This window comes from Polypterus senegalus, chromosome 1 (assembly GCF_016835505.1).
Source record: "Polypterus senegalus isolate Bchr_013 chromosome 1, ASM1683550v1, whole genome shotgun sequence".
NCBI classification, from domain to species: Eukaryota; Metazoa; Chordata; class Cladistia; order Polypteriformes; family Polypteridae; genus Polypterus; species Polypterus senegalus.
Genome location: NC_053154.1, coordinates 211,768,376 through 211,794,597, shown reverse-complemented (window position 1 = coordinate 211,794,597; position 26,222 = coordinate 211,768,376). Strand labels below are relative to the sequence as shown.

The 26,222-nt window shown below is 39.7% G+C and overlaps 1 protein-coding gene across 1 annotated transcript in view; it reads right to left on the bottom strand.

Moving 5' to 3' along the window:
• Positions 1-26,222, bottom strand: part of LOC120541508 (nuclear factor NF-kappa-B p100 subunit-like) — a 192,278-nt gene that overhangs the window by 91,746 nt on the left and 74,310 nt on the right. The window contains exons 2-4 of the mRNA XM_039773259.1: positions 19,699-20,971; positions 2,575-2,682; positions 2,274-2,468 (exon numbers count right to left, since the gene is read on the bottom strand). Of these exons, the coding sequence (XP_039629193.1) occupies positions 2,274-2,468; positions 2,575-2,682; positions 19,699-20,887 (1,492 nt within the window). The 5' untranslated portion in view covers positions 20,888-20,971. The remainder of the gene's footprint in view (positions 1-2,273; positions 2,469-2,574; positions 2,683-19,698; positions 20,972-26,222) is intronic.

Below are 26,222 nucleotides of genomic sequence, written 5' to 3'. Positions count from 1 at the left end.
TATGGCTGCCGAGCTGTGCTCTTCATTGTGTTGTCCTTTTCAGTTAATGCATCAGTTTGGTAAGAGAGAGAGAGTGAGGGAGTGAGCAAATGTATAGGTTTTCTGTCCAACCCCTACAGTCAATATGGTGTCATGCTACTTAAAGGCTTCTGACACAAGCGAGATCCAAACAGCCATACTTCAGACCAATGGGGGGATAAAACACCTGCACACCTCCCCCCAAACCATATGTTAAGGTAAAGCTTGGCAGTTAGGCAGCCTGGTTTTCCTGTGGGGGTTGACTGAGAGACTTTAGCAGAGAAATATTAGCCAAACTTGTTTGAGGCACTTCCCCCAACCCTGTCGTAAAATTCCTAAAGGGGGGAAGGGGTTCTTAAACCATCAAACCATTGCTGTTATTATTTATAATATATTATCTATAATGTAACATTACTATTGCATTGCTTTGCCTAAGTTACAAATAAAGACATAGAAAATATTTATCAACTTGTATGCAAAATTTCACATCACAACAATAAAGAAGATAGACACTCCTTCTAAGCAGTAGTAAATCTTTCATTAGGGGGCTCATTTGACTCGTAAGGGCAGCACAAGGCTAATTATGCATATAAATTGTTCATTCAGTGCTACATATCCTGTGGCAGTACTCATGATATTATCATTACGGTCAGCTAATGTACCCCCTCAAATGAAAATACTGCCAGTTTTTTGTATTTTTTTTTAATGGATGCACAGTGCAATACTGGAGTACTGATTGGGTCATGACATCAGGCATGCATGAAGCAACTTACGTTACACAGACATTAACATTCTACAAGTGGTTGCTATAGCTCTGTGATGTCACATTGGCCTCACAAAGCATCATGGGGAGCAGGGAAAAAAAGAAAGTCTAAGTGACCGCTAGTTGTACAAGGTGTGATCAAAAAATATGGTGAATATTTTAAAAAAGAAACGTTTATTGCAGAAAAGGATTTACAACTACTAGTCACGCTCAAAATACTCTCCTCCACTTCGAATGCACTTATCTCAATGTTCCTGCCACTTTGCAGTTCTGGAAGTTTTCTTTCGAGAGTGTCTTTAGTTGGGCTGTCGTGGCCATTGGATGTCCTCAATGGATTGAAATTGTTTGCCTTTCATGGTCCTTTTCACTTTAGCGAACAGCCAGAAGTCGCATGGTGCCAGATCCGGTGAATAAAGTGGATGCGGACACAGCGTAATGTTTTTATTTGACAGAAATTGTCATACTAGAAGGGATGTGTGACAAGGAGCGTTGTCATGATGAAGAATGAAACCTTTTCAACATTTTATATTCATTCATATTGATGTTGAAGGACGTCCTGATATTTTCTCGTCTTTACCCGAGTCAGACAGTCTTAATTGTCGGTGCAGTGTCACCAGAAATCGATTTTAACATCTGATGGGTTTCCTGAGAGTTTTGCAATTTGAAACAAAATTTTTATGTTAATGCATTGCTTGATATTCATTATTAATGACAAAAAACACACTTGAACTCAACAGTGGCTCACAAACGACTGACAGTATCAAACAAGTCGAAACTTGTCACAAACTAGGCTCTAGGATGGATATGTCAGAACCTCCATTGAATTGTTTTGCGTTGCCCTTGGATGGTGCTCTGCACCAACATTCACCATACTTTCTGATCACACCTTGTACTTACATTAAAATGTTCGGCAAGTAAGGTCACCAGTGAATACAGCATATGTAAATGTCTTGGCGAATTTCATTAATCAGCACTGAGTACTGTGCTGTGTTTACACCTAAAGCAATGTTAGTTGAAAAACATGTATTCTCTATTTGGAAATTCTGATATGTTTGCTTTCAAGTGGTACGGGAGCATGAACTCAAAAGAATATGTCTGTTATTTTAAGTAAATATAAACTTTAACACCATAAAGAAATACTGACAAAATAATATTGATGCAACAAAGTGGAAAGGAGCAGACCTTAAATAAGCAAATATGCAAATATTTAAGAAGTAAGGACATTTTAATGATAAGCCATATTGTAAAAGTAATTCAGAAGAAAACATTCAGTTGGATTATGATGTATGCTGCTTATATCCATGAAGTTACATTCACCTTCAAAACAGTTGTTACTCATTACCTTGTATTTCAGTCACACAAAATAAAAAGAACACAAGTTAAATATGTATATATGAAACAATAATTATCTAACTGTACATCTTCCAGAATACTGAATTCCAGTATACTGCACTATAATTAACTGAATCCTCCTGCACACTTGGTACTGTACCTGTAAGCACAGAGCTGTGAATGACTCTGAGAAGAGCATGAACTAGTGTGTCCTGTCGCAGCTTCGCCAGCCTGACATGTTGTATGGTGTCTGGTGTTTGTGGGATCCTTGTAGGGATGGAGAGAAGGTGCTTGTACTTCTTACTTGCATAGTTCTGCAGCTCTGTTAGCATGGTGCTTTCTATAAAATCTGGGACTGCCAGTACAAGAAGAAGGTGACAGAATTATATAGACAGCAACATTGATGTGGGCAAAACAAAACGTAACAGCATGAGGAACAACCAACAGATAGATTGGCTTACGTTGCTGGGGATGAACAGTGAAGACATGGCCCAAGTTGAGAAGCTTGCTCACTGGTTTAGACTGCAGGACTACCTCATCTCTCCATCGATCCTCTTGCACAGTCAGATCTACATTTGCAACATTTCTTGTTATTATAAATTATGTAAAAGAGTTTAACTACTCTTTCACCCTACCAAAAAATAACCAGTACTAAGATCTTTAGAAACAATAACAACTGTGAGGGCACACACTCAAGAAACCTGGCAGGAAACAATGGAAAAAAAAATCATTCTTACATGTTTTTCTGAATACTACTCATAAGCACTTTTATGCAGTGTAAAACAATCTGGCATATGAAAAACCTTAGATAGAATAACGTCAGCAGAAGAGTTTCAATAGCAGTAAAACGTAATGAACAGGAAACGTGGGGACAGAGATAGTCAAGTAAACAGGTAGTTTATTTTTAACCCAAAAGGAAGATTGTGTCTTAATCTTGTCATGTCAGCAAATTTCATCCTCCTTTTGACAGAGAACTACTTCCGACTTACCACTTATCAACTGGATTAAGAATCATCTATCCATATATGGAATGGAAGTGTCCACCTATTAAATGACGCCTGCTCTGTCCAGTCCAAAATCAAAGTGCAAGAAAATGTTTAATGAGGAGCTGTTCAGCCCAACGTAACCAGTCAATTCCTGTTCACCAAATATGATTAAAGTAATGTCTGGAGATCTGAAGGTCCCCAGGGTGCTGCTTTCAGTTATACTACTAAATCCAAGCATGTCATTAGAGATTCCTGTGTGAAAAAATATTTTCAAACACATGCAAAATGTATACGTAAACTGGTAAAATTAAAGTAAAAACAAACATCAGCTTCTTTTTAGGAGCTACTTTGTTTCTAATTTAATTACTTTAGTTAGTAATATACATATTTACAAATGAGGTCTTCCATGTCTTACCTGTACAGATGCAATTCACCTCTGCTTAGCTGTTTACAATATTCCTTGTGCAGTGTAACAAAGGTGCTTTATTGGGCCCGACCCGACACAGATGGACACTGAGGCACTTATGAAATAACTAAAGGTTTTTATTTTTCTTCACCAGTGGGCGCACATCCTCCCCGTGACCCACAGGCAATACACAGTCCAAAAGCACAACAAACTCCAATCAAAACACTGTTTCTTTACCGCCACTCCTCCTCAAGCTTCGTCTCCTTCCTCCCAACTCTGGCTCCTCGAGTGGTGGTGGCTGGGCCTTTTATAGCCCACCTGGAAGCGTTCCAGGTGATTGCCCACCTGGTCCTAATTGCACTTCCGGGTGGGGCTGAAGACTCGTCCAGCCGGGCTGTGGGAAGCAGACAGCCCCCCTTAGCGGCCACCCCGGGGCCCAACCAAGCTGTGGAGGACTCCATCTCCCATGGAGCCCTGCAGGCGGTTGGTGAAGTCGGCCAGGAGGCTGCCACCAAGCGTCCCGGGGGAGGTATTGGACTGCCCATGGTGGCTCCCCTGGAACATAAGTAGCAGGGGCGTCCCTGCGGGCATGGGACCCGACTGTCCTTCACAGCAGATATTTTATTATTCTCACACTCTTAATTAAACCCAGACTTGGACAGGTTTCAGAATTTTGAAAATGTGAGATGATATGCATAGCATCTCAGAAATCTAAAACACTCTTTAGCAAGTAAGTTACTGTTATTTTCACTTTACACAGTCTCGGTATATTATATATAATTAGCAAAATACCAGCCAGCGAGAAGTAGTGTGTTAAAGAAGCAATGAAAAGAAAAGGAAACATTTTGAAAATAACGTAACATGATTGTCAATGTAATTGTTTTGTCACTGTTGTGAGTGATGAGTGTTGTGTCATATATATATATATATATATATATATATATATATATTTACACACACACATAAACATATATATATACATATCTATACATATACACATATATATACACACACACATATATATACACATATATACACATACATATCATACACACATACATACACACACACATATATAAACATATATATACATATACATACATATCTACATATATACACACACAGCTATTTCAGTATCAGTGCAATACGCTGCTTGTTAAAACGGATGACACCCGCTCTTACGTGCAAGTCTGCGTGGATATTATGAACTATCGATTTGTTCAAGTTCTATTTAAATTTTAAATAGAAGGAATTTTTATTTAGTCGACAGAAATATCTTTGGTAGGAATGGTAAAACAGACAGGAATATTATTCTGAATAAATCAACTCAAACCTTAAACAACTTATAATATTTTGCTCTCCATAAAAATATATCCTGTCTAAATTATACAAGTTAGAAATAAAGTAAACGTTAAAAGAACAAACATTCAAATTTCTTTACTCTTATGTAATTTTATATAAAAATAAACTTAGATTTTAAATATCCCAAAAGATTTTGCTCTCCATAAAAATATATCCTGTCAAAATTATACAAATTCAAATATGAACATGCTGCATAACAAAACCTGGAAATATAAATAAAATGTGTTCCTTTCAGCAATAACAAATCAAATCATTCAGTTGTCTTTGCTCATATGTCATTTTAGAGCTGGACGCCTGGCATCTTTTTGGCCACAGGTTCGTTTCTGTTTGGTGTGAGGTTCTGTGTTGTGGAGATTCTCAGGATGGATTGCAGGTGCTCATCAGTGAGGCGACTCCTGTGTGCTGTTTTGTTAGTCTTTATCACTGAGAAGAGCTTCTCACACAGATATGTGCTACCAAACATGCACAAGGTTCGAGCCGCATGTAGACGGACTTTTTTTGTTCTTCAAAGTCACCAAAGCGCCGTGCAAACTCAGTGCGCTCAGTTTATCAGCAAAGTGCGTATTTGGGAACACCGTAGTGACGACTTGGTTTAACATTACTTGGCAACAGGGAAAGTGGGGCAAGTTGCACTGGTGCATTTGTGTCTCCCATAAAAGCAGCTTCACTTGAAATCACTTTGTGATTGTGCACGGTAAAACGTCCGCTGAAGTGTCAGATTCTTATTTAATTCTTCTGCTTTCTGTATCTTCTGCATTGCATTCAGGTCTTTCAGGTAAATTCTGTAATTACAGCCATGATGTTTTGTGCCGTCTTAGATTAAATTCTGTAATTACAGCCACATTAGCTCCACAAATGAGACACACGGGTTCAGTAAACATATACTCAGCCTCCCATCGGTTTTTAAAGGCTCTATTTTCAGAATCAACTTTTCTCTTCAGCATCGTGTGAGCTAGCCGCAATAACTTGCAGCATCATAAGCTAGACTTGATTAACGGTAAGTGTTAGGCAAGGCAGCTGAAGCGCTGCATTATGGGATCTGTAGTTTATTGTGTTACCAGCGCTTCATATACCGGGCTTTAATAACAATAATACAGTATATAAAATGATCTCGGGGCGGATATAATTACACGGGGCGGATGTGGCCCGCGCCCTTGAGTTTGACACATATGGACTAAATAGAACTTGAAAAGATATATTTTTCAAATGTGATCGCAATTCAGATAGAGTTGACGCAAGCACTACAGCCTGCATCCTCCCCTCGCTCTTACTTTTTTACCGTTCATCTAATGAATACACTGAGTATGGCTTTACCAAAACAATCATTGATGGCGAATAAAGTATCCATTATTCGAGTATGTAGATCGGGATATATATATACACATATATATATACCCGCGTATCGCAGCGAAAAGTAGTGTGTTAAAAAGCTAGAAAAGAAAAGGGAACATTTTAAAAATAACGTAACATGACTGTCAATATACAGTATTTGTTTTGTGAGTGTTACTGAGTGTTGCTGTCATCAAGGATTTGATTATCATTATTTCTTTCAATCAGGTTCGTATTTGTAGGATGTGTTGTGTTCAAGTTACATTCCGTGTTTGTCAATCGTTGTAAAGATGACAGGTTTCATTCATCGATTCATTTCTTACTGCATCAATAAACAGCTCGTCTTCTTCTTTATCTGAGACCTGACACACTGCATGCACGGGTTTTTTACACTGTCTTCCTTTAGCGGGACATTGACTTTTCCACCGTGTGCTTTGTTTCCACAGTAGCTGGATTTATGAATATGCTTATCAGGCGCTTCATATTTTTGCTGCCTTTTCAATTGTGTAATTCGGTTTTGTTCAGCGCTCTTTGGAACTGTTGCTTTTATCTGTGCACTCGTCCAGTTCACGTGAGCCGCTCGGTGTACATCGGTTCCCAGCTGTGCTGGTGCCATCTCGTGCTATGTCCATGGCTGTATTTAATGTTACCTTAGTCCTGGCACTTAAAACTTTCTCTCGCAGTTTCGCTGAGTTTGTGCCAAACACCACCCTGACCATCTCATCTTCCTCTGCATAAGCACAGTCCTTCACCCGTGAATATTTAGTGGGAGTTTGCTATTGGATTGCCGCTGACGGACGGCCTTATATGGGCAGGCACTAAATTACAAACGCCAGCGCAGCCTGTCTATGAACTTAATTTAAAGTGTAGGTTTACATCGTGCTTTGTTTCAAGTAGCAGAACTCATGAATATGGTTGTATATGTCACTTTCGCGCTTCTTATTGTTTCGCTGCCTTCTCAATTATATAATGCATGTTTTCTTCAGCGCTTTTGGAGGTCTTCCTGGTTTTCTATGTACTGCGTGATTACGTGGGAGGCGTGATGATGTCACACGAAACTCCCCCCGGCGTTGAAGCTCATCTCCATTACAGTAAATGGAGAAAACTGCTTCCAGTTATGACCATTACGCGTAGAATTTCGAATAAAACCTGCCCAACTTTTGTAAGGAAGCTGTAAGGAATGAACCTGCCAAATTTCAGCCTTCCACCCACACGGGAAGTTGGAGAATTAGTGATGAGTGAGTGAGTGAGTGAGTGAGTGAGTGAGTGAGTGAGTGAGTGAGTGAGTGAGGGCTTTGCCTTTTATTAGTATAGATTAGCTGTGTAAGCCCCTGCTGTAAAAAACCCAGGGTCCTAGAAACTATTGAAATCGTCAGGAAAAAAAAATTGAAATGTAGAGATGTCAGGTAATTGAAAGGAACTACTTTGGGCGTCTCTATCCTAGGAGGTTTTATTTTGCCTACATGCTCACCTCGCTTGTGTATTAGAGGCAGGAGGAAAAGTAAAAGGGATACCGTTTTGCCGATGTGCTTGCCATGCTTCTGTAATAGCTGATAAGCGAGGACTCTTCAGATTTTTCATTTAGCTGACATGCTGACCTCACTTGTGTATCCTTGGAGGTGGATCCCTTAGCCCGACTCCACCTCTCACTTCCGGGGGCGGACAGACACACACACTTACAATGTAGGTGTTTATATATAAGGCTAGGGAGCTTTGCCCCCTGCTCACTTCGCACGCCAACCCCCCGGCCTGCCGGCCTGCACTACGCGCTGTTGGTGAGCAAAACCCCCCGGCCTGCGCTACATGCCAGCCACTTTGCGTCTCTGCCACTCGCATATGCGGATTTCACTTTCACCAAACAACAAATCTTTTAATTCTTGTGGCTACGCCTCTTCATTAGGAAGAAACACCACTTTTCTCTGATGGCAACACAGATTAGATGATCTACAAGTCTTCGACTTAAAGTTTAAATGCGAATAATATATTCAATTTCTTTTCGCTGTTCCGTTATTTCAACGAGTAATAATTTCCGTTTGTTTGTCCTAATGCGATCTTTACTATGATTTTTTTGAGACTTTCGAATTTTAGTACTTTCATTATCTCTAACCTGCTCTGCATGTGTATCGTGCCAACGTTTTTGAATTCTTTACAACGTTCTACTTTGTCGTCTACTCTTTGTCTTTTATTTCCGGCCCTGGACATGGTTAAATCCTATGGGACTTGAAAGTATCTCTCTGAAAAAGTCACGCCTTGTCCCAGGCTAAAAAGTCTTGTCTTGTCCCAGGTTTTTTTTTTATATAATAGAGTGATAGTATAATAAAATTAATAAATACCAGTTATGTTAAAAAAGCAGGTCTTGGTGTGATCTGAAATTTGGCTAATTGTGAAATGTTGCCAAAGGCCAAGATGGCACCAGGATGACAAGTACAGGTTTAAGGCCTATCAGCAACCAAGTTTAGAGCTGCACCCTAGTGTTCTGTGGGGTTTTCCTATTTTTGTGTGACAGAGAGAAAAGACGGAATCTACCAAATGGTGTTTTGCCCTGTAGGTGCTCTATGTACATCAAAAATAAATATTCAAAGGGTACCATACACAGAGAAATTTATGATGGGGGACTACTAGGAAGTTGCTGAAGGTCAGCCAGAACAATGGTAGGCAGCAAAGGTTCTTGAAGGAAAAACCAAGAGTCCCCTACCTACTTTGGAGAGTAGTTAGCCCAGTAAATGACAAGGATATGTGACTCTGCAAATGAGAATGGGAGACCATAGAGAACTAACAGAAGTACAGCAATGCTCCTCCAGGTAGCATTATAGAAAAGTATATTCTTAAAGTTGATGATTTGCATATATTCAAAGAGAATCATAAACATGTATGAAAAGAAGTAGTATATCCTAAGGCACGCTAGTATAGTAAGGGTTAAATCACAAAAAAACCTGCGCCTGTATATTTTATTATTTTTCTCTTTGTGGCTGCAAATCAATACCTTGTTGCTAAGTTTAAAATTCAGTCAAGGACACCGCATACTTTGAAAGAGCTAAACAGGCCATTGTTTTAAGAAATGCAGCTACTGAGACTTTAACAATGAGAGAAAGCCAAATAGGCCACTTGCTTTCACATTCTAGGCCTCTGCCTCCCCCTTTGCCTGCTTGGACACTAAAATGAGGTGATGATAAGCCAAGGAAAGGGTGTTCTATAAGAAAAAGTGCCAGTGTCTTAGAGATGCTGCTGCCTAGATCTTTAGCCTTCAGGGATGTTTGTGCAAAAAGAAACTATTAATTTGAGTTGCCCAGTATTTTATGTGTGGGTCCTCCTGATACTGACTGGCTGGTGGGAACTGATCGATAAATGGGTCTCAGACACCTGCACAGGGTATGAATTAAGGTTGGCACTTTCGGTCAAGTGATGGACATTAGGTAATTAGAACATTAGAACAATCTAGACGAGAACAGGCCATTCAGCCCAACAAAGCTTGCCAGTCCTATCCACTTGTTTCCTCCAAGAAAACATCAAGTCGAGTTTTGAAAGTCCCTAACGTCTTACTGTCTACCACACTACTTGGTAGCTTATTCCAAGTGTCTATTGTTCTTTGTGTAAAGAAAAACTTCCTAATGTTTGTGCGAAATTTACCCTTAACAAGTTTCCAACTGTGTCCCCGTGTTCTTGATGAGCTCATTTTAAAATACAAGTCTCGATCCACTGTACTAATTCCCTTCATAATTTTAAACACTTCAATCATGTCACCTCTTAATCTTCTTTTGCTTAAACTGTAAAGGCTCAGCTCTTTTAATTTTTCCTCATAATTCAACCCCTGTAGACCTGGAATCAGCCTAGTCGCTCTTCTCTGGACCTTTTCTAGCGCTGCTATGTCCTTTATGTAGCCTGGAGACCAAAACTGCACACAGTACTCAAGATGAGGCCTCACCAGTGCATTATAAAGGTTGAGCAGAACCTCCTTGGACTTGCACTCCACACATCGTGCTATATAACCTAACATTCTGTTAGCCTTCTTAATGGCTTCTGAACACTGTTGGGAAGTTGATAGCTTGGAGTCCACTATGACTCCTAAATCCTTCTCATAAGGTGTACTCTCGATTTTCCGACCGCCCATTGTGTATTCAAACCTAATATTTTTACTTCCTATGTGTAATACTTTACATTTACTGACATTAAATTTTATTTGCCACAAATCTGCCCAAGCCTGTATGCTGTCCAAGTCCTTCTGTAATGATATAACGGATTCCAACTTATCTGCTAATCCACCTATCTTGGTATCATCTGCAAACTCAACCATCTTGTTACTTATATTCCTATCTAAATCATTTATATATATATTAAAAATAGCAGCGGCCCTAGCACTGACCCCTGTGGAACACCACTCTTAACATCGGCCAGTTCTGATGAGGTTCCTCGCACCATCACCCTCTGCTTCCTGTTTTTGAGCCAATTCTGCACCCATCTAAAAACATCACCCTGAACTCCCACTTCTTTTAACTTGATGCCCAACCTCTCATGTGGCACCTTATCAAATGCTTTCTGAAATTTAGACCACTTTGATCGTATGCTCTTGTTGCCTCCTCATAGAATTCCAACATGTTAGTAAAACATGACCTCCCTCTTCTGAACCCATGCTGACTGTTCAGAATAACTCCTGTCCTTGCCATGTGTTGCTCAATCTTATCCTTAATGATGGGAAGAACAAGAAGGAGGAGAGTATTTTGCATAAGTGATAAGAATTGTAATAAATGTAAGCTCACTAAATTTGCTAGTTGCTCATATCATCTGAACTGGGACTGTGTGTGCAACATGTAATAAAGCTTGATTCTGCTGCCTGTCCTGAGACTCCGAATTCCTTCTTTGGGGTTGAGGGTGCCAATGCCTGCCTGCTTCAACAGCAGCAGGAACCTTTTCCTACTCATCAAAATAGAGAAGACTGTGCTTGGATCTTAAATGATAAATGGCACAGCAAGCTAGAGGCCCAAGAGATTCAAAAAATGTCATTGGAAAGTTACCCCCTCATGAAGTCTGTTTCTGGTTGTTTGGTCAGAGACATTCACACCAGGTCATTTTGTAGGGCTCTGGCAGTGCTCATCCAGTTCTTCCTTGCCCAAAGGAGCAGATACCGCTCCTGCTGATGGGTTAAGGACCTTCTATAGCCCTGTCCAGCTCTCCTAGAGTAACAACCTGTTTCCTGGAATCTCATCCATGCCCTTGAGACTGTGCTAGGAGACACAGCAAACATTCTGGCAATGGCACGTTTTGATGTGCCATCCTGGAGAAGTTGAACTACCTGTGCAACCTCTGTAGAGTCCAGGTATCGCCTCATGCTACCAGTAGTGACACTGACTGTAGCCAAATGCAAAACTAGTGAAGAAACAGTCAGAAAAGATGAGGAGGGAAAAATGTCATTGGCCTCCACTTGTTAAATCATTCCTATTTTGGGGGTCGTCTCATTGTTTCCCCTCAAGTGCATCTGTTGTTAATTTCATTAACACCACAGCAGCTGAAACTGATTAACAACCCCCTCTGCTACTTAACTGACCAGATTAATATCCCAGAAGTTTCATTGACTTGATTGCTATACTTGATTAAATAGTGTTCCTTCAATTTTTTGAGCAGTATATTTAAGTGAATCTGCAGTTGGTAGACATTGGGTGTAAGAGAGAGAGAGTGGTAAGGAGCACATGCTGATACAGCGCATTGCTGCACCCACCACATGCTCTAAAAACTCTTTATCTTTTTTACAGTCCTAGGTAAAGGTGAAAATTTTTTGTCCAAGTTACAAAGTCTTTTAGGCAATCACTACACATATATTGAAAGGAAGAGTGACTCCCCCTTGGTGTTTCAAGCACAGTGTTATATAAATACTGTGGCAGGAGGCTGGTGGCCAGACACAGCCGGGACACCTGGAAGGACCGGGAGGTGGTCTATACGTCCCCCGGGCCACGAGGGAGCAACCGCCCTGGATGATGAGGGGACCACGGGGATGGAGCAAGGAAGCTCAAACCCACTGGAACCCTGTGGCCGCCGCCTGGGGGTGCCCCAAGCGCCGTGGAGCCCGGGAGATCGACACTTCTGCCACACCTGGGAAGGTGTCTGTTTCAGACAATAATTTGGCACTATAACTTATAAATTCCTTTGAGACTCTGAACTTCAGGGTCGACAATAAGGCTCATTCTGTACTATGTGGTGTGTTTTCATCTTCTCTATCTAGCGCCAGGATGTGCCCAAAAAATATTCATGATGCTGATGCTAAAATCTGAGGAATTCTGTTCCAAAGTATTGTAGGGCAAAGCGGACATTGCCCACTTTCCTCATAGTGGCACACAAGACCTGTTAAGACAACAGATTTAACAGGGATGCAGAAATCCAGCTGCACTCCACCTGCATTCCAGCTTGAACACTAAAGTGAATGGCTGAATCACAGCTCTACTAACACTTCAGACAGCTCTGTACTTCATCTGATAACAAAGGTGTAAATCAGAGTTGAGTTGACACCTCTGCAGAGACTCCTTCAGATGAAAAGGCATTCAAAAGGACTTCCATTTTAGGCTTGTAACCACAAACTGAACTCTGACTGGATGTGATAGACAAGTAACCCACCTATAAGCAGGATTTGGAACTGGATGGGACCTTTCTCCAATAACCAGACGACACCTTCCTTTAAAAGTAGCTGCATTCATTTCTTCTGTCTCTTTTAGGGAGTTAAAAACCGACTATCCGCTTTCTTTGAGGAGCTGAAAGGCAATGTCTCTTTTGGGGTCCTAAAAATCTTTGAGGTAAGAAGCTTCCCACTCCCTATAGAGCCAAAACCTCACAGACTTCTTTTGGCCTTGCAGCTGGACACCTCAAGCTAGGTCTAAGATCCACTATTATAAGTAACGCTCTGTGCCAGTGGCTGAGCCTGGTTTGAGCAGACTGAGAAACAGCATTAGGGGCCTACACTCTTGTACCACAAGAATAACACAGAGACACAGAAAAGAGCCCCAGCTGTGAGTTGAGGAAGGCAGCATCATAGCACAACATGGGCAAAAACCTTGTGAATGGACTCCAGTGCAAGAAGACTTCTCTATTACGTTGAACTCCACACAGCATCAGACAACATTCTTAAAGGCTTGGTAGCATAAAAACTGCTTAACTCAAAATAAATTTGAACTCTAAATGGCCAGTAAACCGCCAGTTTCTTCTGTTTTATGTTTGTCTGTCTTAACTGTCATGTGTACTGTTTTCTATGTCGATATATAAGCAGCTATAATATTTCTATACATCCAGCCATCCATTATCCAACCCGCTAAATCCTAAATATGTACAGGGTCACTGGGGTCTGTTGGAGCCAATACCAGCCAACACAGGGCGCAAGGCAGGAAACAAACTCTGGGCAGGGCGCCAGCCCACTGCAGGGCACACACACACACACCCACACACCAAGCACACACTAAGGACAATTTAGAATCGCCAATGCACCTAACCTGCATGTCTTTGGACTATGGGAGGAAACCGGAGTACCAGGAGGAAACCCACGCAGACACGGGGAGAACATGCAAACTCCACGCAAGGAGGACCCGGGAAGTATATAGATTCCTGATATTCCTTTTAGAACACAACATACTAAAAAGTATATTTTTAAAAATAGAAAGAATCAGATTTTCTTTGTATAGAACTGCATAGAGCTCTTTAAAATTTGGCAAGAATTGATTTATGTTATTATTCTAAAATACGTCTGCTGAGCTCCTGCCAGTGTGTCTGTATAAACTCTAATTGTTTTTGTAAATATGAGTGTGTGTATATATATATATATATATATATATATATATATATATATATATATATATATATATATATATATATATTTATTACAGGCCAAAGGTTTGGACACACCTCCTCATTCAATGTGTTTTCTTTATTTTCATGACCATTTACATTGGTAAATTCTCACTGAAGGCATCAAAACTATGAATGAACACATGTGGAGTTATGTACTTAACAAAAAAAAGTGAAATAACTGAAAACATGTTTTATATTCTAGTTTCTTCACAATAGCCACCCTTTGCTCTGATTACTGCTTTGCACACTCTTGGCATTTTCTCGATGAGCTTCAACAGGTAGTCACCTGAAATAAAACCATTTAACTCCACATGTGTTCATTCATAGTTTTGATGCCTTCAGTGAGAATCTACCAATGTAAATAAATAAAGAAAACACATTGAATGAGGAGGTGTGTCCAAACTTTTGGCCTGTACTGTATATATATATATATACTAGCAGAAGTTATGAAAAAGAAAAGGAAACATTTTAAAAAAATATATATATATATATACACACACAGACACACACACATATATAAACATATATATATATACATCATATATATATATATACATATACATACATATTATACATCTACACATATACAAATATAGACATATATATATACATATATACACATATATATACATATATACATATATATACACATCTACATATATATATTACGGATGGGACTCGATTAAAAAAATTAATCCAATTAATTAGAGGCTGTGTAATAATTGATCTTGATTAATCATATGTAATCACACACGTAAATTTGCCCCAAATCGCAAATGTTTTTTTTTAATTTAAAAGGGTTTTAGTGGGCGACAGAATAACATAATAGACATGGACATGAATATTGTAAACTGAAGCTGTTTTACTTTCTGAAAAAAAAGCTTTTAAACTGCATTTGAATTCAAAACAGAAACAAAAATATCATCCCTGGTTAAAATTGGGCAGACTTAAAAATAAAGTGGTAGTTTAAGTACTTTAAGTCAATTTTCAGAATAGTATTGTCTTTAAATAATAATAACCAAAATTTCAACATAAAGTGCAGTTTTTCTTCTTAAAAAAATAAGTCAGAAACATAAAGGTAATTTGACCAACTTAATCTTTAAACTCTGAGTAACCTTAGCCAAAATTATTTTGTACATTAGGCTAAAACAGTGTGATCGTTGAACATTTTGTAATTAGATGTAATTAGAATTACTAACGGTCACGGAAGTCCAATGATCCCCAGTAAGAGCCACAAATCGTCCACTTTCTGTAATGCATCTAATTTTGTTTGCTTTTCAGTGTGCACAAAACCACGCTTTTATCGAGGCTTCGCTCGGGTAGTTTTTTGAAATGAAATTTTCCTCCGATCAGTCGTAGGAACGCGCTTCATTCCGACTCTAACATTTTTGTAGCTGTGATGTGTGCATCAGTGTAATCGATGTACCAGGAAATCATGCATTGACAAAAGTTCCCGTTTGCTTGGAATTGAAAGTGTGATTAAATCGTTATTTTTAACGCGTTATGGAGTACATGCATCAAAGCTTCTCAGCTGTGCTTGTGCTAAGAAAAGTAAACATTTTAAAAATAACGTAATATGATTCTGCATTAACCGCATATTTTTTCATACGTCCCAAGCCAAGGAGATGCGAGGGTAAAATGAATCGGGAAGCGCGCGTACATACTCAGTGCATTCCTTCTCGGGAATCGAACCTCGGATGTCGACGCTAGAGGCAAAGCCTCTACAATTGCGCCATGGCGTGTGGCTTGTTTATTTGAGAGTATGTAGATCGGGGTATATATATATATATATATTCGCAGCAGAGAAGTAGTGTGTTAAAGAAGTTATGAAAAAGAAAATGGAACATTTTAAAAATAACGTAACATGATTGTCAATATACATTAATTGTTTTGTGAGTGTTATGAGTGTTGCTGTCATCAAGGATTTGATTATCATTATTTCTTTCAATCAGGTTCGTATTTGTAGGATGTGTTGTGTTCAAGTTACATTCCGTGTTTGTCAATCGTTGTAAAGATGACAGGTTTCATTCATCGATTCGTTTCTTACTGCATCAATAAACAGCTCGTCTTCCTCTTTATCTGAGACGTGACACACTGCATGTACGTTTTTTTTTTTTTACACTGTCTTCCTTTAGCGGGACATTGACTTTTTCCACCGTGTGCTTTGTTTCGGAGTAGCTGCACTTATGAATATGCTTGTATGTATCAGGCGCTTCATATTTTTTGCTGCCTTCTCAATTGTGTAATTCGGTTTTGTTCAGCACTCTTTGGAACCGTTGCTTTTTGTGTGTGCACTGCGTCAGTTCACGTGAGCCGCTTGGTGTTCTTGCATCAAAGGTTCCCAGCTGTGCTGGTGCCATCTCGTGTGATGTCCACGGCTGTATGTAATGTCAGCTAAGACCCGGCACTTAAAAGTTTCTCTCGCAGTTTCGCTGAGTTTGTGCCAAACACCACCCTGACCATCTCATCTTCCTCTGCATAAGCACAGTCCTTCACCCGTGAATATTTAGCGGCAGTGTTTCTATTGGATTTCCGCTGATGGACGGCCTTATATGGGCAGGCACTAAATTACAAACGCCAGCGCAGCCTGTCTATGAACTTAATTTAAACTTTAGGGTTACACCGTGCTTTGTTTCCGAAGTAGCAGCACTCATGAATATGGTTGTATATGTCAGTCTCACTTCTTATTGTTTCGCTGCCTTCTCAATTATATAATGCATGTTTTGTTCAGCACTTTTTTGAGCTCTTCCTGGTTTTCTACGTACTGCGTTGATAGTCAGTTCACGTGATTACGTGGGAGACGTGATGATGTCACATGAAACTTTGCCCCCCACGGCCATCCAGCTCAACTCCATTACAGTATATGGAGAAAATAGCTTCCAATTATGACCATTACGCATAGAATTTCGAAATGAAACCTGCCCAGCTTTTGTAAGTAAGCTGTAAGGAATGAGCCTGCCAAATTTCAGCCTTCTACCTACACGGAACTTGGAGAATTAGTGATGAGTCAGTGAGTGTGAGTCAGTCAGTCAGTGAGGGCTTTGCCTTTTATATATATATATATATATATATATATATATATATATATATATATATATATATATATATATATATATATATATATATCCTCTTTAATAAAACTCCTGTGTGCGTCCAGGCGTCCGTGTGTGTGTCTTCTGGTGAAGTGCGCATGCGCGGGGCCACACGGCACTTGTTCAGTCTCTTCCTGTGCATTCCCTGTGCAGAGAGAGAGAGACACACACACACACAGGCGCACGTGAGACACATACACACACACACAGTCGCGCGCAAGACACACACACACACATATACACAGGCACAAACGAGACACAAACACACATAGGCGCGCGCGAGACAGACACACACACACACAGGCATACGCGAGACAGACACACACACATAGGCGCACGCGAGACAGACATACACACACAGGCACGAGAGTGACACACACACAGGCGTGCGCAAGAGAGAGACAGACAGACACACACACAGGCGAGAGAGAGACACACACACACAGACGCAGAGGCGCATGCTTAAGAGAGACACACACACGCAGGCCCGCGACAGAGACACACACACACACAGGTGCATGCATGCATTGTAGCAATGTTACTTTTCTTGGTTGGATTTTTCAAATGTTCATTTTTTTCCCTGTGCTTAAAACTCATTAAAAAAAGTGTCTTTAGCGAGCGGGTCATAAGGCTATAGCACGAACTCTTGCAGTGTTAGTTTTCTGTTGTTCAAGGTTTTCTTAGTGTTATTCAATGTTTTTACATTGTCACACACGTGCGAATAGGAGGCAGCTAAAGGGCTCGAGTAATTGTAATAAAACATCTGACCAGGGGGCGGCAGAGTGCGCTCACTGTCTTTCTCAGTTCCCTACAGACCTTTCCCGGGAAATCCTGCAAGGTGAAGATGAAGATGTCACTTCCGAAGCCGGCCCCCCTTGATGACATCACTTCCTGAAGCCGGCCCCTTTGATGACGTCACTTCCGAAGCCGGCCCCTTTAATGACATCACTTCTGGTTCCGGCCCCTTTGATGACATCAGTTCCTCTCAAGACCTTTAAAGCCTCCATCTTAGGCTACTAGAGCAGTTCTGTTTTTGACTCTGTAATATGCACATCGTTTCTTTGATAAAGAAAACCCTTTTGCAGCTGGGAAAATCAATATACGGGTGGCTGCCCCAAACCTTTAGAATGTCTTGGACTCGTTGTTATGACAACATTTAGTTTACTATTACGCTGTGCACTCAATGGTATAATTAACTATATTTGTGCTTAAAACTTATAAAAATATATATTTACATACAGTTTATACGGTCTGGAACAGATTAATTGTATTTACATACAATCCTATGTGGGAAATTACTTCCGCTCATGACCAAATCGGGTTACAACCAGAGTTTTGGAACGAATTATGGTCGTATATATATATATATATATATATATATATATATATATATATATATATATATATATATATATATATATATATATATGTCAAGGAAGCCAGGGGCCACGACAAATCCGGGACGCCTTGAAGGACGGAAGTGGGCTTGTGCCCATCTGAGATCATGTGGGGGCCGCCTTCCTGGTTGCTTTGGGGGCCATGTAGGGGCCCGTGGTCACCGCCAGGAGGCGCCCCAATGCCTTGGGGACTTGTGACCTCAGCACTTCTGCCACACCAGGAAGTGCTGGGGGGAAGAATTAGACAGACACCCGGAGAGCTGCCGGGAGAACAGCCGGAACTTCCGCCATGTTAGGGCGTGGCCAAGAGGGGAATGCCGGGAATCACCTGGAGCTCGTCCGGGAGTGTATAAAAGAGGCCGTCTCCCTTCATTCGAGGCTGGAGTCGGGTGGAAGAAGGACAAGGCACGTGAGGAGAGTGGAGGCGGCCCGAAGGGAGGCATTTTGTGGCCAGGACTGTGTGTTTGGGGTTTGTGCACTAATTGTATTGGGTCTGAGTGACCATATTATTGTATATATTGTGTATAATAAATACGTGTGGTGGTGAAAAACAACATGTCTGCCTGTCTGTGTCTGGGTCGACTCCACAATATATATATATATATATATATATATATATATATATAAATACTATGTGCCTCTTTTAATTAGTAATTAGGTCTCTATGTTAGGTTAGGGAAGGGTGTTTAGTGTGGTTTAAGATTACAAACTGTAATTCTCCCTATGATATATGAGATTGTTCCAAAGAGAAAACCTACAGTTTAAATTTAGGAAATTAGCTAATCTTCTAATTTCTTGTTGAGACTTTTTGAAATTTGAATTTTAATTTGTTTCATTTACTTCTTTAACCTGGTCTAGTCCATTTGCTTTGGCTGCTGATGTCTTGGCTTTCTGTGAAAAACCTCTGTCCTATCCACACTACTGTCCATACAAGACCTCTGCCACACTCTAAAAAATATACTGAACTTTTCAGTCCATGTTTATGGAAATATCACAAAAAGCACTGAATGTATCAGAGAATTAAACAAGTCAATTGACAAGATGTAACGGTTAACTCATTACTGTTTAAGACTAAGAAAATATGCACTCCTCCAGGAACAGAGAATGAGAGAACTGTACCTTCAGCAGAAACACAGAACAAACCATAAGTGCTCTGCTTGTGTCTACCATAATTGAAGTCAATGTACTATACCTGTAATGAGTACAGCATCACCAGGATACACGGTCAGTGCCCAAAAGGCAGATACCCTCCACAGCAACACTTTCATTTCAGCTCCTGATGGGTCAGTTACCACAATGCCAGCTAAAGGAATAGCTGAGCCACTAGCCAGTCTAGATTTTGCTTTTACTTCCTTCAAATGACAAGGACTCAACACCATGCCAAAAATGTGATAGGGCACTCCTTTGTTTACACATTTTTTAAGTGGCATCACAGTCACAGAAGGAGGTTGCTTTATTCTCTTCACAGTCCTTTCAGAAGTTGGAGATCTTTTGAACTTTTTGCGTAGTGGTAGCGCTGGTGGTTTTGATGTTGAGGAAGGTTGTTTTGCATCTACGAAACTGTCACTTTGAGAACACAGAAGTCCTCCAAGGCTTGCTTCTATAACCAAACCACCTTCTTCCTGTCCTTTGCTGAAATAATCAGTACATTCTGTATTTTGGCAGTTATCTTTCACATAAGCAATATCCCTAGTTGCAATATGGTTACCAGCTTGATTCAAGTCTTGACTAGGTTGGGGGCTATAGAGCTCAGGGGAACTCTCTTCACTTACAGCAACAGCCACATCTGGCACCTGGCACTGGTAGATGATGTCTCCTGAATTTTTGTCTATTTCCAGCTGTGAATTGGGTTGTCTCTTCAGAAAAATAGCTTGACTCGATGCCCACACACTCAGGAATTCTGAATTTACACTTAGCCCTGGATTGCAGGCGTTCCTATCCACTTGTGCCCTGGTTCCTTCTCTTGGGAAGCAGGTATCCAGATATTCATTTTCTACTGAATGATCAGACTGTTTCTTACAAACCAGAGAACATTTGCTTCTTGAATCTGACTGGTCATGGGTGTGTGGGTCACTTACTATGCCCTTTTCTTCATTGGATTGAACTGTCCTTTTACTTTGTTTGCTTACTGGGGATAGGTTGGGGCAATACTCGATATTAACCTGTTTTAAATGATCCCTTTCAGTTGTGTGCTGAGATCTGTCCACTAACTCAACATTAGTGGAGTCTCCAGCTGGTAGGCAAAGCTTCCCTTTGTGACAGGAAAGATTAATTGTGTTCCAGTTTTCCAAAAAGTCTCCCCCGATTTTCTCTGTCACTAATGCCCCTTCAGAAATGACAGGAGCACCGAGAAAGATGTGAATCTTTGGCTTGTCTCCCATGTTCTGTTTCTGAAATGCTTGTGCAAAATCTTATGCCCTTATAACTTGTTCTCCATTTCTGGCTTTGTCAGGAAAGTGAAGCATCTGCAAGTAAAAAAATAAGGAAAACATATGAGATATTTTAGTATATCTTCAGGAATCAAAGACAGTCAGTGAAAGACTGTAAATCTTGTAGTATATGACAGAAGGAGATGTTCTCCTTCATGCAGTTTTTCAAAAACTGAATCAGTAAAAATAAAATTTGATGCCATGCATGAACAGGATAGTGCACTTCTACTGCTTGCCATGGATGTGTCAGCTGAAGAAAACCATGTCTAATACCACCATAACACATACACTTGGCTGTGGACTCTGTCCTGAAGGAATCTTGTTAGCCATTTGTAAGCAGAGCTTTATGGACAATTGAAACAAATAAAATTAATACATTCAGCAGATGCCTTCACCCAAGCTGATTAACACAAAAATCAGAATACATGCAAAATGTTAAGGAGAGATGGATGCCAGTATAAAATTAACCGTCAAACGAAATCCACATTCTTTTGTAGCCTATATACTGTAGAATTTAAGTTAGCATTCTGACTGAACTAACTAATACACAAGAGCACAGTTAGTTACAACATATTGATTTCTAACAGTTTTATCCAATCCTAAGTAGTGCAAACTGACAGAGCACCTCGAAGCAGCCCAAGGTGTCATGTGAGGAGTTTGGTCTTCAAGGGGTGTCTAAAGGTCAGTAGATTTGGAGCAGTGCTGGTGGTCTAAAGAAGCTTATTTCATAGTTTGTGGACAACAATGATACTGGGAGATCCTTTATAGTATATCTTAAGACTATAGCATAGCAGAGGCTTCATGGAGTTGCAGTATATACCGAGAGACACGAGGGAGGATAAAGTGATGAACTGATCCAAACTGGGAGTGGTAGAACAGCAAGAGATTTTTGAACTACATGTAGATCCTAGAAGCAAAGTGAGGATGGGTTGGTATGGAGCAGAAGATTAAAAGTGTTTTGTATGCCTATAAAAATGTCAGAAAACAAGCACATAAATTATAATGATGAGAAAAGTTTTGGAAAAATGTTTACATTTGGGTGAACCGTTAATTTAGTATGTGAAAAAAGATTGCCACCAGTGTAGATAACTGCAACGTTTGGTTATTAAATTTTGAAAACAAAATAAGAGAAAAATAGTTTGCATCCTTTATAGTGATGGCAAGTTGAAAAGCTGATTAGGGTGGGAGACTAAAGACTAAATGGCACAAACATAAAACACATCAATGTTAGGCTATATGAATTTAAAATATTGTCAAGTATGTGCTCCATGGAACCACTTTCCTGGGCTCTGATAAGATAAGCAGTTCCACAGTTCCAAGAGGGGGTGCTAATGCTAACTGTATCATTTCTTTTCCCTGTAGCATCAAAGGGTCACCAGAGGAAGAAATGTAGCTCTGCTTCAAGCCACTGAGAAGACCTCTTTTGGCACCAGCACTATAACAACCCCAGGGAGCTGAGTGTTAGACGTTGTCTGGCAAAAGAAGAGGACAGAGGATCCGAATCCCAAGCCACAAGGTCTAGCGACAAAATGAGATTAATGAGAGCCACCTTTTGTTTTCATTTTGCTGTTGTGTGGTTGTAATTGTTATTCATAAGAAACAGCATACCAGACTGTTGCCCCAAATTTTGACTTCTTATGACAGTCTTTTCCTGGCCACGTTACCATATATATGTGGAAAATCAATCAAAATGGAGAAGATGAGGTGAAAATTATTGTGTGATCTAAAACAACTGAAGGATGTCAGAAGTTGGCTGAAGCTCCGTCCTTAGCTACTCCCTTTGTGTAAAAATGGATGCCTATCAGTGTCTCTGTTGCCATACTGCAGTTGTCAAGTGGTAGTCATATAATGGGAGAGCTTAGCAGAGGTTCCTCACTCTACAATGAAAGACTCAAGGATAGCTTCCTTCTTTATTTTCTAAAAACTAGGGGGCTTTGCCTCCTGCTTGCATCGCTCGCCAACCCCCTCACCTGCACTATGCGCCACCAACTTCATGTCTCTGTCGCACGCGTATGTGGATTCCGCTTTCACCAAACAACAAAACTTTTAATTCTCGCAGATAGGCCTCTTCATTGGGAAGAAACACTACTTTTCCCTGATGGCAAAATGAATTAGACGATCTACAAGTCTCTGATTTAAAGTTTAAAGCCAAACAGTATCTACATACTTCTGTCGTATCACTCATGTCCATATATTCAATCTGTTTTCGCTTTTACCTTTATGTCAATATCGCATTGAATTTTGATTCCATGTTTGGAATGACATTGTGACAACGCAACGTATAACTGCCTGTGAGTGAAAATCGTTTCTTTCTCTCTACAAGAACTGTGTCTGACAATAGCACTCACACCAATGAGAAATGATTGAACCGTGTACTTGGTTATGTGGGCAGGACTTTTCTAAATCTCTTTGCATAAGCTGTTGTCTCGTGGGGCTTGAAATTTTCTCTTGTGGGGTTTCACTTTCACCAAACAGCAAATCTTTTAATTCTTGCGAATACGCCTCTTCATTGGGAAGAAACACTACTTTTCCCTGATGGCAACATGAATTAGATGATCTAGAAGTCTCTGACTTAAAGTTTAAATCAAAATAATATATTCAATCTCTTTTCGCTGTTCCGTTATTTCACAGAGTAATATTTTCTGTTTGTTTGCGCTAATTCGATCTTTACTATCATTTTTCTGAGACTTTCGAATTTTCATACTTCCATTATCTCTAACCTGCTCTGCATGTGTACCACGCCAATGTTTTTGAATTCTTTACAACATTCTACTTTGTCATTTACTCTTTGTCTTTTATTTCTGGCCCCGGGCATGGTTAAATCTCTTGGCACAAAGTCTCGTTTTTCTCTCTGAGAAAATCACGTCCGGTCTCCTTCCAAGATTTTTTTTTTTTTTATAATAGAGAGAGATTTTAGTGCTTAGAATTTTTCAACTATTAGGATTCTATTTCTCTTTAGTGTTTTGGATAAATTAGTCTGTACAGTGTATTGCTATTTTGTGCCTTTGTCTATTATTTGGATAACACACTCGTAAATAAGCAATTGTTTTTTACTCAAACCATTCCTTGTGATCTCCAAGTTTCCCACAGCTGGCATACATCCTTGAACCTGGGATATCCATAGTCATCATGCATAGTTCATTGTGAAAATTTAGTTTAAAAAATCCAGTGTACAACAAAAAGTAGTGCAGTGTTTTCCTAAACAAATAAACAATTGAAAAACAGTGTTCTATGGAGATTACAATTTAAATAAATCAATAAATAAATATGTAAATGAATGAATGAATCAATCAATCAAATAAGTAGGTTAAAATCTAATGTTAAATCACAGTCAGGATCCATTTAAAACAAATCATGACCTTTAGGATTTCTCTGTAAAATCACATCCCTGGTGCTCACCCCTCCGGTCTGTGCAACAGCAGGATATGCCTGCCCAAAAGCATGGTCATTCCCTAAATCTGGCTCTTGTTCCCACCACCATCCCATGGCCTTCAGCAGGAAACCCTGAAACCCCCGCTCTTTTTTCCCCCACCATCATCCCCCAGGCTTCTGCAGGAGCCCACTTAAAGCAGTGAGTGTTGCCCACTTTGTCCTCTCAGGGCCATTTCCTGACTGCTTACCTCCACACTATAACACCAGCTCAGCCACAATCTACTCACAATCTGCCTCTGCTTTCTTCCTGTTCATTCCTACTTTTAACCTCTTTTTGCTCTCATTCTTTCTTACAAGGCTGAAGTTGCCTTCTTATTTACCATCTACTTATCTGGATTTTCCATTCCACCCTAAATAGTGTTATACTTTGTATATTTAACCTCTCATTATCAAAATATGTGAGCTTTCTTTGTGAAAGTAGCTTCCCTTTGATATACAGTCATAGGTGCCATCCTCACTTTGCATTTAAAATGCACATACAAGGAGTAATAATAGATTTTAAATGTAACTTCAAGAGAAAGCCTCAAAATCTTCTATCTTCTATTGTTACAAGATATGAAGAAGCCTGCAGACAAAGCAGGAGAAGATCAAACACTTTTGGCCTCTCTAAGGTATTTTATGTGTTTTTAGCTTTATTACTAGCTTGTATTTTCCACTAACAATATTCTCCAATTTTTTTCCCTAACATTAACATGTCACACTGAAATGAAAAACAGCAATATACTGAGATACTGAAATGTGTAAATGTATTTATTGCACATTCATTTTTAGCTGTATACAATAATAGTTTAGCTTTCAAGTCCTGATTCAGTTGTAACAGCAATAGTAGTAATAAGAATTCTCACCTTTTGCCTTCTCACCTTAGTTGTCAGTTGACTCTACAGATTAAAGCAATGCCACGTTGGCATACAGCCCTCCATATAAGTGCTATCTGCGATTTTAAGAAAGACCCTGTGCAAAAAAATTACGTGTTATGGATATTAATGCTTGGATGGGGTTGTATTTACATTACATTACAGTGTAATATCAACCATTGTTATTTCATTCAATACTACTACTAAATATAAATGTTTAGTTTATTGGGGAGGGGCAGAACACTTAATTGATGTTATTTTGATCACTGCATTGTAAATACATGGCATTTTAAATATTATCCTCATTCTTATATCAAAGTTATTCCAGTGAGTCTGTATTATATTCTTTCAAAAATGTTCAAAGATATGTTGCAGTTTTACATATTGCCTGACTTTTCTACTCTGCCCATTTTACTTCTTAACTGAATTCCTTGGATGAATTCAGAACTGTTCACCATCCTGTGCTCCTTCCACTTTTCACGGCGTACTCTCAGAGAACATTGTAACAATTGAATATTTTAACAATATAACAGCATACAAGGTCTTTACAGCTAGAAATATTGCATGGATACCAGGGGGGGACAGTTGTCCTGCCTCCCTTAAGGAACAGTTCCAGCAACAAATAAAACCATTATTTCTGAAAATGTCACTGCTACACTGCTCTAATATTTATATTTCCAGTAAAAATAAAAATTTAATTTGATTTCCTTAAAATATCTTTCATGATATTTTGACATGGTGATGTTCGAATACATGCCATGGTATATTATTTGATACACAACATGCAAAGGATTTACCCAACTTAATGGTAATACAGTGATCCCTCGCTATATCGTGCTTCGACTTTCACGGCTTCACTCTATCGCGGATTTTAAATGTAAGCATATCTAAATATATAACACGGATTTTTCGCTGGTTCGCGGATTTCTGCGGACAATGGGCCTTTTAATTTATGGTACATGCTTCCTCAGTTTGTTTGCCCAGTTGATTTCATACAAGGG